Source organism: Lissotriton helveticus, chromosome 1_1, assembly GCF_964261635.1.
Source record: "Lissotriton helveticus chromosome 1_1, aLisHel1.1, whole genome shotgun sequence".
NCBI classification, from domain to species: domain Eukaryota; kingdom Metazoa; phylum Chordata; class Amphibia; order Caudata; family Salamandridae; genus Lissotriton; species Lissotriton helveticus.
This window is the reverse complement of record NC_136057.1, coordinates 1,298,470,408-1,298,484,914: the sequence shown is the minus strand read 5'-3', so window position 1 is coordinate 1,298,484,914 and position 14,507 is coordinate 1,298,470,408. Positions and strand designations below refer to the sequence as shown.

At 45.5% G+C, this 14,507-nt stretch overlaps 1 protein-coding gene across 1 annotated transcript in view; it reads right to left on the bottom strand.

Moving 5' to 3' along the window:
• Positions 1–1,297, bottom strand: part of SLC27A1 (solute carrier family 27 member 1) — a 225,170-nt gene extending 223,873 nt beyond the window's left edge. Inside the window, exon 1 of the mRNA XM_078681203.1 lies at positions 799–1,297. Coding sequence (XP_078537329.1) covers positions 799–965 — 167 coding nt within the window. The 5' untranslated portion in view covers positions 966–1,297. The remainder of the gene's footprint in view (positions 1–798) is intronic.
• Positions 1,298–14,507: the final 13,210 nt, after the last annotated feature.

Sequence of the window (14,507 nt, the reverse complement as noted above, 5' to 3'; positions counted from 1 at the left end):
GGGAGTGTGAGAACAGGGTGTAGTGAATATATGTTGATCAAGCAGTTTGGTATGTTCCACAGTGAGCAGAGACCGTGAATTGGTGCCCATAGCCTTGTTAGATAAAAGTTGACAGAAGCTCTGTGTTAAGTAGTGGCTCATGAAGCAAGCAATTAAAAGCATTCAGTAGGGTTCCGAGTAAGATCTAAGTGCTATTAAAGGTCATAGCACTTCAAACATAAGATTTATGCAGCACCATTCTACAGTTCAATTGCTTTGCTTTTCAATACTTCTACATCACATTTTCATGTAGCGGGGCCTTGCTGTCACGTGACTTAATTTCGCAATGCAGAACGTGGAAGATGGAGCTCAAAAAGTTTTTTTTTTTTGGAGGAGCTATAAAGTGCGAACATGACCCATCCAATTTTTCCTAGATAGACTGCTTCGGCGCTTTGGAAGTGTACATAAAGATAGATGCCCATTTACAGAATGCATGCTTCAGACATTTATGTATGTAGTACCTATACGGAAGTGTGTGTGTTTTTGTTTTTTAAAATAAGCACTAATGGCTGCTATTCAGTATTTCAGCGTTCACAATTTTCTGATGAGGGAAATAGAGCAGTGCAGATAAAGTGGTGTGCACACGGAAGCCGGGGTTACAGCTGCAGTCCTGTAATCCCACAGACATCAATCTAGCTACCAGCTGGCACCTCGGCACCAGATAACCCCCAAGTAGCAAGGCACGTGCATTCATCTACGCTGCGCTGCGCTGCTAGTTACGCGCCGCGTCACACAAGGTCGCGCGCCAGGGTCACTCACAAGACGTCCCGCGCCGCCGTCTTGAAGACGATGCGCAGGAAGCGCCAACCGCCGCTGCCGATGTAGACGCCCAGGGTGGCGGCCAGGCTCCAGGACCAGGGCAGCCCCGCGAGCCGCATGAGGCCCAGGGAGCCGAGGAAGGCCGTGCTGGCGCCCATCGCCAGCATCCTGGAGCCGAAGGGAGAGGCGGCAAAGTTTAGTGCCAGGGTTAGTCGTGCCCTCGCAGCTCCCTGAGAGAGAAGGGCTGTCCACAGCCAAGCAGCGGAAGGAGGGGCGCTGCTGCTGCCAAGGGAGCCCAGTACGGCCAGCCTGGAATGCGGACCCCGGTGCCCCCTCTCAGAGCTCCAGTGTTCACCGCCTTCCCTGGTTAAGCAGGCACTCTGCGACTATTCACTCTCTCTGGGCTGTCTGAGGAGAACCGCTACCGGCTCCAACAAGAAGGCGGAGCTGATCCCCACGGGGTGGCGTTGGTCTGAAAACAAGTGAAGCAGAGCCTGGGAGGGGCAAAGGGGGTAAGGAGGAGCTAGGGAGAAATGGAGGAACAGCTGACAAAATATAATTGGGTGGGAGAAGTTCGGAGACGCGATAGGAGTGGACGCGAGGGTCTGTTGGCAAAGGAAGAAAGATGTGACGGATAAAACGGATTTAGAAGAGAAGTGAAAAGGGAGAATCAAAAAGAAAAGAAGTAGGTGGGGGAATGCATGAGAAGATGCAAGAGGAGACAGAATGGAAAAGGAAGGAAATGTAGAGTAAAGTAAAGAAGGGTGGTGTAAAAACAGGTGGTGTGAGGATTGGGAGAGAGCTGTTGTAGACAGGAAAGGAGTATATTAGAGGTATAGATGAAATGGAAGGTAAGAAGGTAATAGAGGAATTGAGAGAAATCCTCCCAAACAACTTAATGTTGTATACTCGAGTTCTGCAGACAAGGATTGGAAATAGGCAGCGGGGAATAAGTGCTGTGGGAAGCAAAATTATAGAACTCAGAACAGGGAAAGGGAAGTAGAGTCGACAACAAGTGATGAGGTTGAGAGGAGCAAAGGAAACAAATGATGCGGGTGAAGGAACAAAATGTAGAAGGGGCAGGGCTTTAAGTTGGATGAAAAAACTGGGGGGGTCTCTCAAAGGGGCGTGGCCAGTGAAATTAGCGGCATGGCATTGAAACACTTACGCTAAAAATCTTTGTTTAGCATAGTGTGCCGCCCGACTTGTATTTTGCTGTTTCTGTCATTGCATTCAGATATGTGAAACAACAAGTAAGGACTATTGGCTTTGCCAATGGTTATTTGTTGCATAATATAAATAAGCTGCAACTATGGTTATTACATATAATATTGAAAAAGCTTCCAATTAAAGCCCTGGTGACCCTACCACAATGTTGCTGCTCTTGCGTTTTAGAAAGAGCAGGGTAATCCAGAAAGAAAATGACTCTTTAAAGGATTTCCCTTCCCCCACAACGCTCACCTGGCATGACGTCATGCCCTAACTTTTCCATTAGTGAGAAGTGAGTAGTGCACATCGACGTGCCTGCTGTCTCAAAACGGTCTTTATCAGGCTGTTTTGTGCCCTGGCACTTTTTTTCCGAACTGCAGTGACAGCAAACTGCTGTCACTGCAGTCCTGAAAAAACACAGACCACCTGTGCCAGGGCTCAAAACGGAGCCCTCCTTAAAAAAACTGCCGGTGCTCAGACCCCTCGAGACCCGGCCCACTTAAAGCCCTGAGAAGGGGAGAACAAAGTTGGGGATGGGGAGATAAAACAGGAGGGAGGTGCAAGATCGGGGCGAGAAAGGTGTGCAAAAAGAGGAAAAGGAGGAACTACTGCGCCACTGTTGAAAAGAGGTAAGAGAAATGGGAAGAAAAAGCAGAGAGAGCTGGAGGTAGGACATTGAAAATGAGTAACGAGGAAATAAGGGTCGGGACTAAGGGGAAGACGAACGGGGGAGACGTGCAAGAGAAGCAGAAATGGAAAGCAAAAACAGAAGAAACACATTGGAGGAAGTCAATGGGAGGATGAGCAAAGTGACACAGGAAAAGTAAATGTGGCAAGGGATAGCAAAGAGGTAAGCAAAGAGCAAAGGAAGACGGGGAAAGGAGAATCTAATTGATGAAGTGATGGCAAAGGCAGCCAGAAATGGAGGACAAGCTTTAAAAACTACAATATGATGGCAAATGTATTGTGTTTGTAGGAACTAGCAATATGCTGCAGTCTCGGGTCTGCTTCTTTAACAAGCTGTTTGATCCTTGGCAACTCATCACTTCCTGAATCTCTGTCCACTGATTTGAAAATTTGTCAGGCTTTTGAAACATGCATAATGGTGGAAGAAATGCAACCCAAAGGCATACTGGCAATACAGAACCTCTGATGTAGAAAGTTAGATCTGGTATCCTTGGCATGGTTTCCTCCTACGTTTTTACTTTCAGACCTCCTGCTTTTGCTGACTCTGTTTTTTCTGGCATTCTGCGTACTTTACCACTGCTAAACAGTGCTCAAGTGCTTGTGATTTCCTCAAAATAAATGTTGACATTAGCTGACATTCAAATATCAAAAAGAGAGGGAGGACTAGAAAGCTAGTCCGCATCCCCAGGATTATTATATGTCATCAAAGAGGACAAGTCTATTTTTGCGTGATACAACGTACAATGTGGCCTCGAATAAAGTTTCCATTATTATTCAAAAGCACTGGCGCATCATAAACTCTGGTACGAGACAATGGGAGGAACCCTTCTTCGCATACAAACGAACAAGTAACCTAAAGGATCAACTAGTGTCTACACGACCTAGAGCACCCAAAAAACCCACCACCAACACAATCCTGAACACATGGAATCTTCCCAAGGTAACCGGACACTACCCCTGTAATGATTGCAGCGTATGCCATTTGACACATGACACGACCCTAACTGTCAAGATAACCCCAAATCAAATAGCGCTAATCATAAAGAAAATGCGTTCAGGTGGTGCCCCAGGACCCAACGGTATTCCCACCCAAGTATATAAAGCTTCCGCCCAGAAATGGGCATTGATGCTGGCACCTCTTTTTGAGGCAGCAATACTGGGAGGTCCTATCCCAGTTTCTTGGCGAGGATCACTACTTGTTCCCATCCACAAGAAAGGCTCGCGCTCTAGTCCCGATAATTATCGGATGATAGCCCTCCTTGATGTGGATGGGAAGGCATACGCAAGTGTCCTTTTATCCGAACTAACAACTTGGGCGGAACACAGCACTCTAATTCCCTTCACACCAACTGGCTTCCAAAGGGGTTGCCATACTGAAGATCATCTGATCTGCATAGCCCATATGATGGAAACCACCCTAGCCACAAAAGGCAAATCATTATACCTGGGCTTCATTGATTTTCGGAAAGCTTTCAGCAGCGTGATTCGGCCCAAACTCTGGGAAAAATTGGCGAAATGGGGCATTCCCCAGACATTACTGAATGCGCTAATAGCTTTACATACAGATACCTGGGTTAAAATAAGAGTCACCTCGAGATGGTCATCCACTAATAAAATCTATACCAACAGAGGCCTAAAGCAAGGATGCATCCTTGCACCTTTACTATTCAATCTGTACCTTGCAGACCTCCCTGAATGGCTGTCCCGCTGTCGAGCCTTTCCACCAAAAATTCGCCCGATAAAAATCCAAACCCTGCAATATGCTGACGACACCATTCTTCTCGATCAAACCCAGGTGGGTCTTCAGAGACTCGTTGACTCCCTCGCCTCGTATTGTAACACCAATATACTAGAGATCAATGCCACCAAGACCAAAGTAATGGTAATATCCTCTTCGAAAACAAAAAAGAGCACTTGGTTTATTGAGGGGAAGGCATTGGAATCAGTCACTGCATATAAATATCCGGGTGTTTGGATAGATCACAAAGGGAGACCAACCGCGCATATAACTGCAATGCAGGGTGTTGCTCGAAGCCTGGAGGGGGCTTTTAAAGAACAAAGAGAGCCCTCCACTCCCCGGACTTTGCCCCACTAATAAAACTGATAGGTGCCAAACTTCTTCCAACAATATCCTTTGGCGCTATAACCTACAAAGATAAAATGACCAACTGGTGAGATAGAGCTCAATCATCATGCTTCCGAAGAGTATTCCAACTGCCAAACTCGACCTCTCATGCCCAAATCCGAAAGGAATTCTCTCTATCTTCCCAGCATTGGATCATGAGTGCAAGATTAATCGTTTACAGCCTAAAAATGAAACTAGCCAGCTCCAACACTTTAAAGAGCTGTATATGGTCATTGTTCAGCAATCCTGCCACATCATGGAGCAAATATTTGACCTTCTGTCTGGAAACTTTAAAGGCTAACGATATATGGTCAATTTCGCTGCCCATAGAGGCAAAATCCAAACTTTTAACCAAACAAGCAAAATTATTTCCTACGACCACGATGCACAATCAATATTAAAGCTCTTTCATGGCAGCTGGGCCTCTAAACTCTACGCCCCAAAAATATTGCCGCTTTATCTTTCATCGCCTATGAAACCCTATGTAAAACATCAATTAATGAGACTACGTTTTGGCCTAATCCCACTGATGGCATACAAGTTCGGCCAAGGATATAAGAAAGCCGCCTCCACCAAATGCCGCTTCTGCAACCAGGAGGAGGAAAACCTTATTCACATTTTGTGCATTTGCAGATGCTTACTAGCCCAAAGAACTTTTTGGCTTCGCCCGATTTGGATCTTTCTCAACATCAGGACATGCCAAGAAGCATTGGAAGCATGTATGAGGGGCGACTCACCTCAGATGGCAACGCGCTTTGTAAAATTTATATCTGAAATTAACCTTTTGCTACCACCAGATGATCAAGAATGAACTCTAATTCCTGAAAATTGATTCTTTTTATCCTATGTGTCTATTGTCTCCTAATCAGAATTGATTAGTGTCTCTTTCTAAACTTTTAACCATGACTGTGTAAATTGCAATGATTTTAATTAACTGTGCAAATAAAATAAAATTGTATTTATCTGACACATCAATCAAAAACACTTGATCTGGAATCCGGCAAAACCTGTAAACAGCTACAACATACAAACTGTAATTCCACCAATGTTGTTTACCTGATCATATGCCCATGCGGCCTCCGCTATGTGGGCATGACAACACGCAAGGTCAGGACCAGAATAGTCGAGCACCGCAGCACAATAAGGTGCAAGAAAAACATCAGTCGCCTGACGGATCACTATCTACAACTAGGACATACAGGAAATGACATGTTGTGGACAGTGATTGAACAATTTGAATACAATCACCAGAACAATGAAAAGATCCTACTCACCAAGGAACAACAATGGATCTACCGTCTATCAACCCAACACCACTGGTTAAATGATTCCATCCCGTGGTGCAGTCTGAAGGCCTGAATGCTTATGCACCTAGTCCACACACAATATTTGTACCCTGGCCTGTTCTCTAAATGGGTTCCCAGTGGATACCACGGTTCCCTCCCAAGGTAGCGACTCAGCGCTCTCACAGCTAGTCTTTACCCAAAAACTGATGACCGGTATACACTTGACCGTCACCGTTCATCACATCACTTTGTCTACTTCTAGTATTTCTATATACATGCGCTCATCTGTCATGACAAATGTCCCCAACCAAACTGTTTGGAATCTGGGCTCATAAGCAATATGGTGTTTTAATACAAACGAGTCAGCTTGAACTCACTAGCACTTCAGGGGGTTGAATGCACACATAGTAACCATGAGGACTGGCCTGCTGCGCCCTTACGTCACTACATGTGCTTCGCCCATAACGCTAGGTCCCTGGGGTGCTCAACTATTGGTTCCCATGACGACAGGCGTAAACACGCTTCGACGTCACCGCGCCCACTAGGTCTTTTTTCTATGTTCTTTTTTTTGAGACGCTAATCACAGCACCCGAGCCATTGGGAACACCTGAACGTCCAGCAATGGGTATTTAACCACCGCACAAACCCAGGTCCATTACCAACGGAGATCTGCTGCAGCACAACAGGTTTCACGAGGGTTCTGATCAACGAAGTAGTAAGTAGACCCAGAGGAACCACTGACCCACTAACCGGGTAAGACTTTCCTTTGCAACCTTCACAAAGGGCCCCCGTGCCACTGTTTCTTTCTCCACAGAATAAGAACCCCTGCCGGAATCTCATGGGGCATTCGCTGCAAATCGCTAGCATGAGAATAATCCATAGTTTCTCTTTTTCCTTGTGTGTGATTTTCCGATATAGACTACCACATTCAGTAGCGTATATACCAGTAATCACCAAGCCGTACCACTACCACAGTCCCACTTTTGCAGCATTTTCCTCCATCCACACAAATCTAACGGTAAATATGTATTGAAGTGATAATGCTAAACCATGCTGAAACTCTTTACTGTATGTTTGGTTGTCTTGTATGTTCTGTGTACAGTAATGCTCGAAGAGGGAATCCCCCTCCCACACGTAGGGCACCTTAGCGCGTGCTACACATTTAAGGTCATACACTCACCTCTAGTGTAGATCTCACATTCACATAATTAAGGTCCTGAGAAAAGCCAGTTATTAATGAAAGGCCTGGCTGAAACATGTAGAACGCCCACTGGATGCAGGAGTTCCTAACTATAACTCCACCTACATCCACCACCCTGTTTTTATCACTACCAGAGGCCAATATATTAAAGGTAAACCCTTTGGGTATTGGGACCACTGGATAGTTTTTAAATTTCACTCACTTCCCTATCACTGCACACTCAGCAAAATACCTGCTCCGCTGTAATACAGGCGTTGTAGCACACCTGGGACACATTTAATGTCACTGGGTGAGCCCGAGGATGAAGCATGCCACCAACTAGGTTGGTGGGTGAGGGCTTTATAAAGAAATTAAAGTTTTTCTCATCGTCCCCTCCCAAACAGTCCTGAGTCCAATATCACGCAAAAATAGACTAGTCTTCTTTGATGACTTATGACATTAGCTGATACCCCAATTGGAATATTTAATTTACTTATAAGTCCCTAGTAGAGTACACAAAATATGCTCCGGCCTGTATATTAAATGCTACTAGTGGGCCTGCAGCACTGATTGTGTCACCCACTCAAGGTATCCGTTAAACATGTCTCAGGCCTACCACTGCAGAGCCTGTGTGTGTAGTTTAAAATGCCATTTAAACCTGGCAAAATAAACCTGTCAGGCCCAATCCTTCCTTTCTAATACATATAAGTTATCCCTAAGGTAGGCCCTCGACAGTCTCCAGGGCAGGGTGCAGTGTATTTAAAAAGTTGGACATGCACTTTTAAGTTTTACATATCCTGGTAGTGAAAAACTCTTAAATTAGTTTTTCACTACTTGATGGCTATCTCTTCCATGAAATAACATTGGAGGTTGTCGGGGAGCATGACGGCTGGAAACTAACGGCCGAGACGGAGCTCCTCCCCTGTGTGTGGCGTGTCTGAACGCTGAGTGCTGCTAGCGGCATGCCGGAGCGGCAGTAACTTTCCTCCGTTTTCTTTCTGCAAACCTTACTTGTTTCATCCTTTTGGTTATTTTCGGATTTTTGTGCAACCTCGGCATCCTCTGCTGACGGCATTTTTGCCCTAAATTGAAGATCACGGATGGTTGGTGAGTTTCTGAAACCGGCGTGGTTCCGGGGACTTGGAGCAGCCAGGGAGTGGCGGAGGGATCCAAGGCGGGTTTCCCTTACTGGATGGGCGACGCAATCGATATGCTTTCATATAAAGGTGGTAAGGGCGACTCCCGGTAAGATTGGCTGCAAAACGCCAGTTGGAGGCAATTGGAGTGGAGGGGGTGATGAGTCGCTGAATGTGGGGCAGGAGAATATTAAGCCTTTCAAGTGCTGTGGGGAGGATAATATTGCGGCAGCTAGCAGGGGGCGAGTGAGGACACAACCAAGCTCCAAGGAATATCTAGACTGCGGGGGGCATCTCATATCAGTTCCACTGGGTGCGACATTGTGTGTACCACTGTGTTTAACACAGGATCTTTGCAGTGGGAACCGGGAGCAGATCTGGGAGCCCTGCATGGAGGAGAGTGTCAGTAACGGTGACAGCCCGTGTTTAAGTAAAGCTTGCTCCCCCCCAAAGATACCCACTATCAAGGCAGGAGTAAGTCGCTATACTTTACGGAATCGAGCTGCAAGTATAGTGTCTGCGCCTCAGAAGCCATCGGTCTCCACCAATAATACAAATTTCCGCCACATCCCGGACAGGGAAGGCGAGTCATAGTAGTAACCATAGCCCTTTGGTAAAAGTGAGAGGGAAAAAAAAGGCAAAAGGTACTATATCGGTTGCCTCTAAGGTTACCCCTTCCTTAAAATCATTTTATAAAGTCCTTTCGCTCTCTACCACAGATAAAGCGGGAAAGATGGCTTCTAACAGTACTCCAACAAGTATAGGACCAAGTATCGAGGCCAACACAACGACTATGACCACCCCCTTGCCCTCCCAGCCAGACCAACTACTTCAGCCCTCGTTGTCTCCAGTGGAGGATAGGGTCCATCCCTCAATAGAACTTTCAAATAGTTTCTCTGCCTTGGAGATACAAGACTCCGCGCAGGAGGACGTAAATAAGGGGAAAGAGGAAGATGGCCCCCAAATAATTGAGGAGGGCGTACATACAAGCACCCCTCCGTCAATAGTGCTTAATCCCGTTTTGCTGGCAGACATTCTGCTGGGTATAAAGGAGGACATGGGGAAAAGATTCGAAGAGATAGGGAAAAGATTTACAATCTCAGAGACCAATCAGGTTGCCATTCAGGCATCTTGCGAGGTGCTGGCCAGGAAGGTGGAGGAGGTTTCATCACGGACAGAGGTCCTAGAAGCAGAGCTGCCCAGGATCAAGGAGGCGTTAAGCACCACTTCAGCCCATATGGACAAGTTGGTGCAGCAAAATCGAGAGATGAAAGACGACATCGAGAGGCTTGAAAATCATGCCAGAAAGAACAATTTTAAACTTCTGAATGTTCCCGAGGATATTGAAGGTGGAGATATTAAGACCTTTGTGGTGAAATTACTTAAAACTACAATTTTGAAGGACTCCACCGATTCAGATTCGGCCCTTCTAGTTGATATCCAGAGGGCCCATCGGGATCCATATAGACGAAACCCAGAGAGAGAGCGCCCCAGAAAGATTCTGGTGAATTTTCTGACATACTCCACTAAAGAAAGGATTCTGTCCATGGCCTTAAAACCGGGGCCATAAAGTCAACTTCCTTCTCCAGATCATTCTATTTCACAATTCGTTCGGACATCTCACATACTACTGCTACCAAGCAATGGAAGATGGGCAAGAGACTTGCAACATTTAACTCTTTAGGAGCCCGCGCCCAGATGAAATTCCCTGCATCACTCCGCATAATGTGTAATAACCACATGTACAATATACGGCAGATTGCAGAGGCGGATACCCTTATTGAAAAAATCAGGACAAGTAGTAAAGGGGGTGGTGGTGAGGCTGCAGAATATATTCGGTAGCAGATTCTGGAGGAGGCAGGGGCCTATAAGGGACCTGTAAGTAAAGAAAGGATTAAGTATATTTGAATTATTTTTGCCTTCTTTAAAGTGGATTCATTAATTTAGACTATTGGTTTATAGTTCTAATTTGGCAGGAGGCAATGTTCACTGCCATCAGGCATATTTAGTTTGTAATCAATAATGTATCAAACTTAAACACACAGAGGGGGGGGGGCACCCGTCTAAGGGCGTATGCCCAAGAAGAAAGGGAGGGCTCCCCAAGGGGGGTGGGAGGAGACAGGGGAGGGGGCAAGGGGGAGGTGGGTAGCACGGATGGGGGTAGCAAGGGGACAAAAAAGAAAAAAAATAGTCCTCATTTTATCACAACTTTCAGAAATTTCCTGATGAGGAGATGGGGGTCCAGTCGGTTGGCTAAGGAGGGAAGGATGGACACTATAAATGGCCCACAATAAAGTAACCTTCATTTCATGGAACGTAAATGGGCTTCGGTGTTCTAGGAGAAGGAGACTGATAATGAGTTTTTTGGAGCAATCTCAGGCTAAGGTCATCCTCCTTCAGGAAACTCACCTTAGTGCCACTGAAAGTAAAGAGATCTTCGGAAAGATAAAATGGATAGGCGCTTTCTGTTACTCTGGGCAGACCGGAGAAAATAAGGGAGTTGCAATTTTAATTAAGGCCGGGATCAGGGGGTCTATAAAGTCAGTATTTACAGATCAGTCAGGGAGATGGGTTCTGGCGCAAGTTGATTTCAGCGGAAGTGTACAGACTATTGTCTCCTATTACGGCTCAAATATAGATGACCCTACTTGGTTACTTAAAGTCCAGTCCAACATAGCAGGGGTCACCTCCCCTGTGATGATGGGGGTGACTTTAACATCCTTCTTGATCCTCGACAGGATCGATCTAATTATAGTAAGCAAGTTACTACCCCGCGCTCCAGGCGCGCCTTGGTTAATATGATGCACGAGGTGGGTCTTATTGACCTCTGGAGAATTAACGGGGGGCTGTACCTGGTTTTACGTATTTCAGCAAAAAACATGGGCATGCCTCAAGACTAGATTATGTCTTGGTAGACAGGCTGGGGTTAGAGGTTATGCATGATATCAAAATACTCCCCTCCATTCTTTCAGATCATGCCCCCATTATATGTACATCTTCTATTGGGAGTGCAAGTCGAGCTCCCATTCCCAGATCGACTTTAAAAAGGGCCGCACTCTATAATGAAGATATAGTTGATGCAATAATTACAGCAACTAACAATTATTTCACAGACAATGTCGGCTCGGCCTCCATTGAGTTTGTCTGGGACGCGTATAAGGCCTATGTTAGGGGTCAGATCCATAGCCTCACCAGTTCCAACAGTAAGAAGGAGGCGTTGAAATTTAAAAACCTGGAAGGTAAAATCTCCTCGTTAGAGAATAAAAGACATAGTGTTCACTCTGACAATTTGCCACAGGTTTTAGTTGATCTAGAACGCCTCCGGCTGGAATATCGTGAGTTGTTGGATTCAAAAGTGAAGGTGCAATGGGCTGCACACGCAATGGACAACTATGAATATGGAGAAAAGACGGGCTATCTTGGCTAGTAAAATCAGAGCGGACCGGGTCAGGAATAATATGAACAGCTTAATTATTGATGATCAGGGAACTATATCATGCCATCAGGAGGATATGGAAAAACATTTACTCTCTTCATTTTCTAAATTATATGACGAGGAAGAGATCTCACTTGATTCGGGCAACACCTTACGGTCGTTGGAGAGTAAAGCGCTGCGTAGACTAACAGACCAAGGCCGAGACATCCTCAATAGTCCCTTTACGGAGGAAGAGATCGGTGTATATATTAAAAACATAAAGAACAATAAAGCGGCTGGCCCTGATGCCCTCCCTGGAGAGCTGTATAAGGTATTACAGGATATTCTGGTGCCACAGCTTTGTGAGTTATTTAACTATCTTTACAGTCCGGTGGGTAAGGCACCCTCTTCTTGGAAGGAATCCACAATTGTGCTTATTTTAGAACCGGGAAAGGATCCCCTTAAGGCAGATTCCTTCAGGCCTATCTCCCTGCTAAATGCGGATTATAAGATCTTCACAAGCGGTTTGGCAGGGAGATTGGCAAAGCTAATTCCGCAACTTATTAGTTCTGATCAAAAGGGGTTTGTCCCCGGAAGATATATACAAGATTTAACCCTTCAGTTGATCGGAAGTATAGATTTAGCGGTGACACGGTCGGAACCCTTGGCAGTGGCTGCGACCGTGTCAACTGCGGCTTCCTGTGGGACGTATTGAGCTCAATGGGCTTTGGTATAACCTTCATTCAGGCACTGAGGGGTTGTTATGAGGGTGCATCCGCTGCAATATTATTAAATTGTATGTTAACATCACGCTTTAGTATAAAGAGAGGAACTAGGCAGGGATGTCCCATTTCACCCCTCCTATTCGACCTCTATATTGAGCCTTTGGCACAGGCATTGCGGTTGGATGATCAGGTTACACCCTTTATTTCTGGAGATTTTAGCTGTAAGGTGGCACTATATGCTGATGACTTGTTAATTTACACAAGTAATCCGGCTGAAGTCCTTCCTAGAGTGGAAAAGATAATGAAAGATTTTGGTAAATACTCTGGATACATGATAAATAACCAAAAAAACGAAATAATGTGCTGGGGGGTTGATAATTGGGAGGGAGCCAGAAGTAGTCAGTTTAGATATCTAGGTATAATAACACCGGACCTTAACACCATACCACAGATCAATATAAAGAAGGTGGCTAAGGATATTGATCACCTTTTTCTGAGATGGCAGAACCTCCAGCTTACAATCTATGGACGTATTAATTTGGTTAAAATGGTAATTTTACCGAAACTGACATACCTCTTTAATATGATACCACTGACCTTTCCACATAAAGCTTTGGCTAGAATCCAGGGGAAAATAGGTAGCTTTATCTGGGTAAATAAAACTCTAGGATCTCATGAAAAAAGTTAAAAAGAAGATTGTTGAAGGGATGCCTTGCGCTCCCCGACATCCTCTGGTATGCCTTTTCTTTTCAACTGAAGAATATCCGATGCCTCCTTACCCGCCCCGACGATTCCAACTGGGGGCGGATACTGAATACAATGGTGGAACAAGAGGGCGGCGGGCCAGGTTTTCTGTATAAATTTGGCGTGCCAAAATTTTACAAAAAGGTGCGTCTGAAGGTATTGAAACATGCACTTTTAGTATGGTCCAGAGTCAAAGGGAGATGGGGCATAAAGTATTATTCAGACCTCGCCCCAAACTGGGACTCCCCGGGTCTGCCGCCATGTCTTGATGACAGTCTCTCTCTCCCCATCTGGAGAGCAGGTATAACAGTATGGTCTGACATAGCAACATCAGAGAGGGTTCTCCCTTGGGAGGTCTTGAGATCGAAAATAGGGGACTCTTTCTCTAGATTCAAGTATATTCAGATCTGTTCCTGGTTTACCGCTGAGAGAGAGAGCATAGGTGGAAACTGGGCTATTGAGTCTGCTCTTCAATCTCCAAGCCCAATGAGGAAGGAAGTGGGACTGTGCTATAGGAAAATGTTGGAGGAGGAGGAATCTGAGGCCCCCCCAATGTATCAAATCTGGAATTCCTATAGGTTGGAGGAGGCATCGGCTGTTCTTTATGATAGATCTCTTCACATCTTGTATAAATATGTTAGATCAGCCTCTCTGAAGAAGAATCATTTTTATACCATCAACAGGCTTTATTATACGACCAAAAAGATTGCTAAGTTTGTGACTCCCTCTCCATCCTGCTCAAGATGGGGGGTAGTCGAAGCAGATGACATACGTGTGTTTTACGACTGCCCTTCTTTGGGTCCCTTCTGGTCTATGGTCGAGAAGGCCCTGGATGGCATTTTTAAGGTACAAGGGTCCTTAAATTTAGTTAGAGTTGTTTTTGGGATGGACACTGACCTTTTTTGTTTATTAAAGGGGGCACAAGTAGCGTTATTCCTTAGTCTTATTATAATTGCACTCAGGGAGATATGCAAATTATGGAAGGATACCAGTCCTCCTCTATATGAAAGCTGGCTACGATCGGCATTGAGCACTGCACGGCTAGGTTCTGGTTTGGCACAAAATGTAAATAGCACGATGTGGGATCCTTTGTTGGAATGGGGAAGAGAAATTAAGCTGGTCTAAGGCCCTGCCAGTCCAATGATTACACCAGGCCTCGGAATAAAGGGGCAGGGCTGGTTAGCCCAGGCTATTGCAAGAAC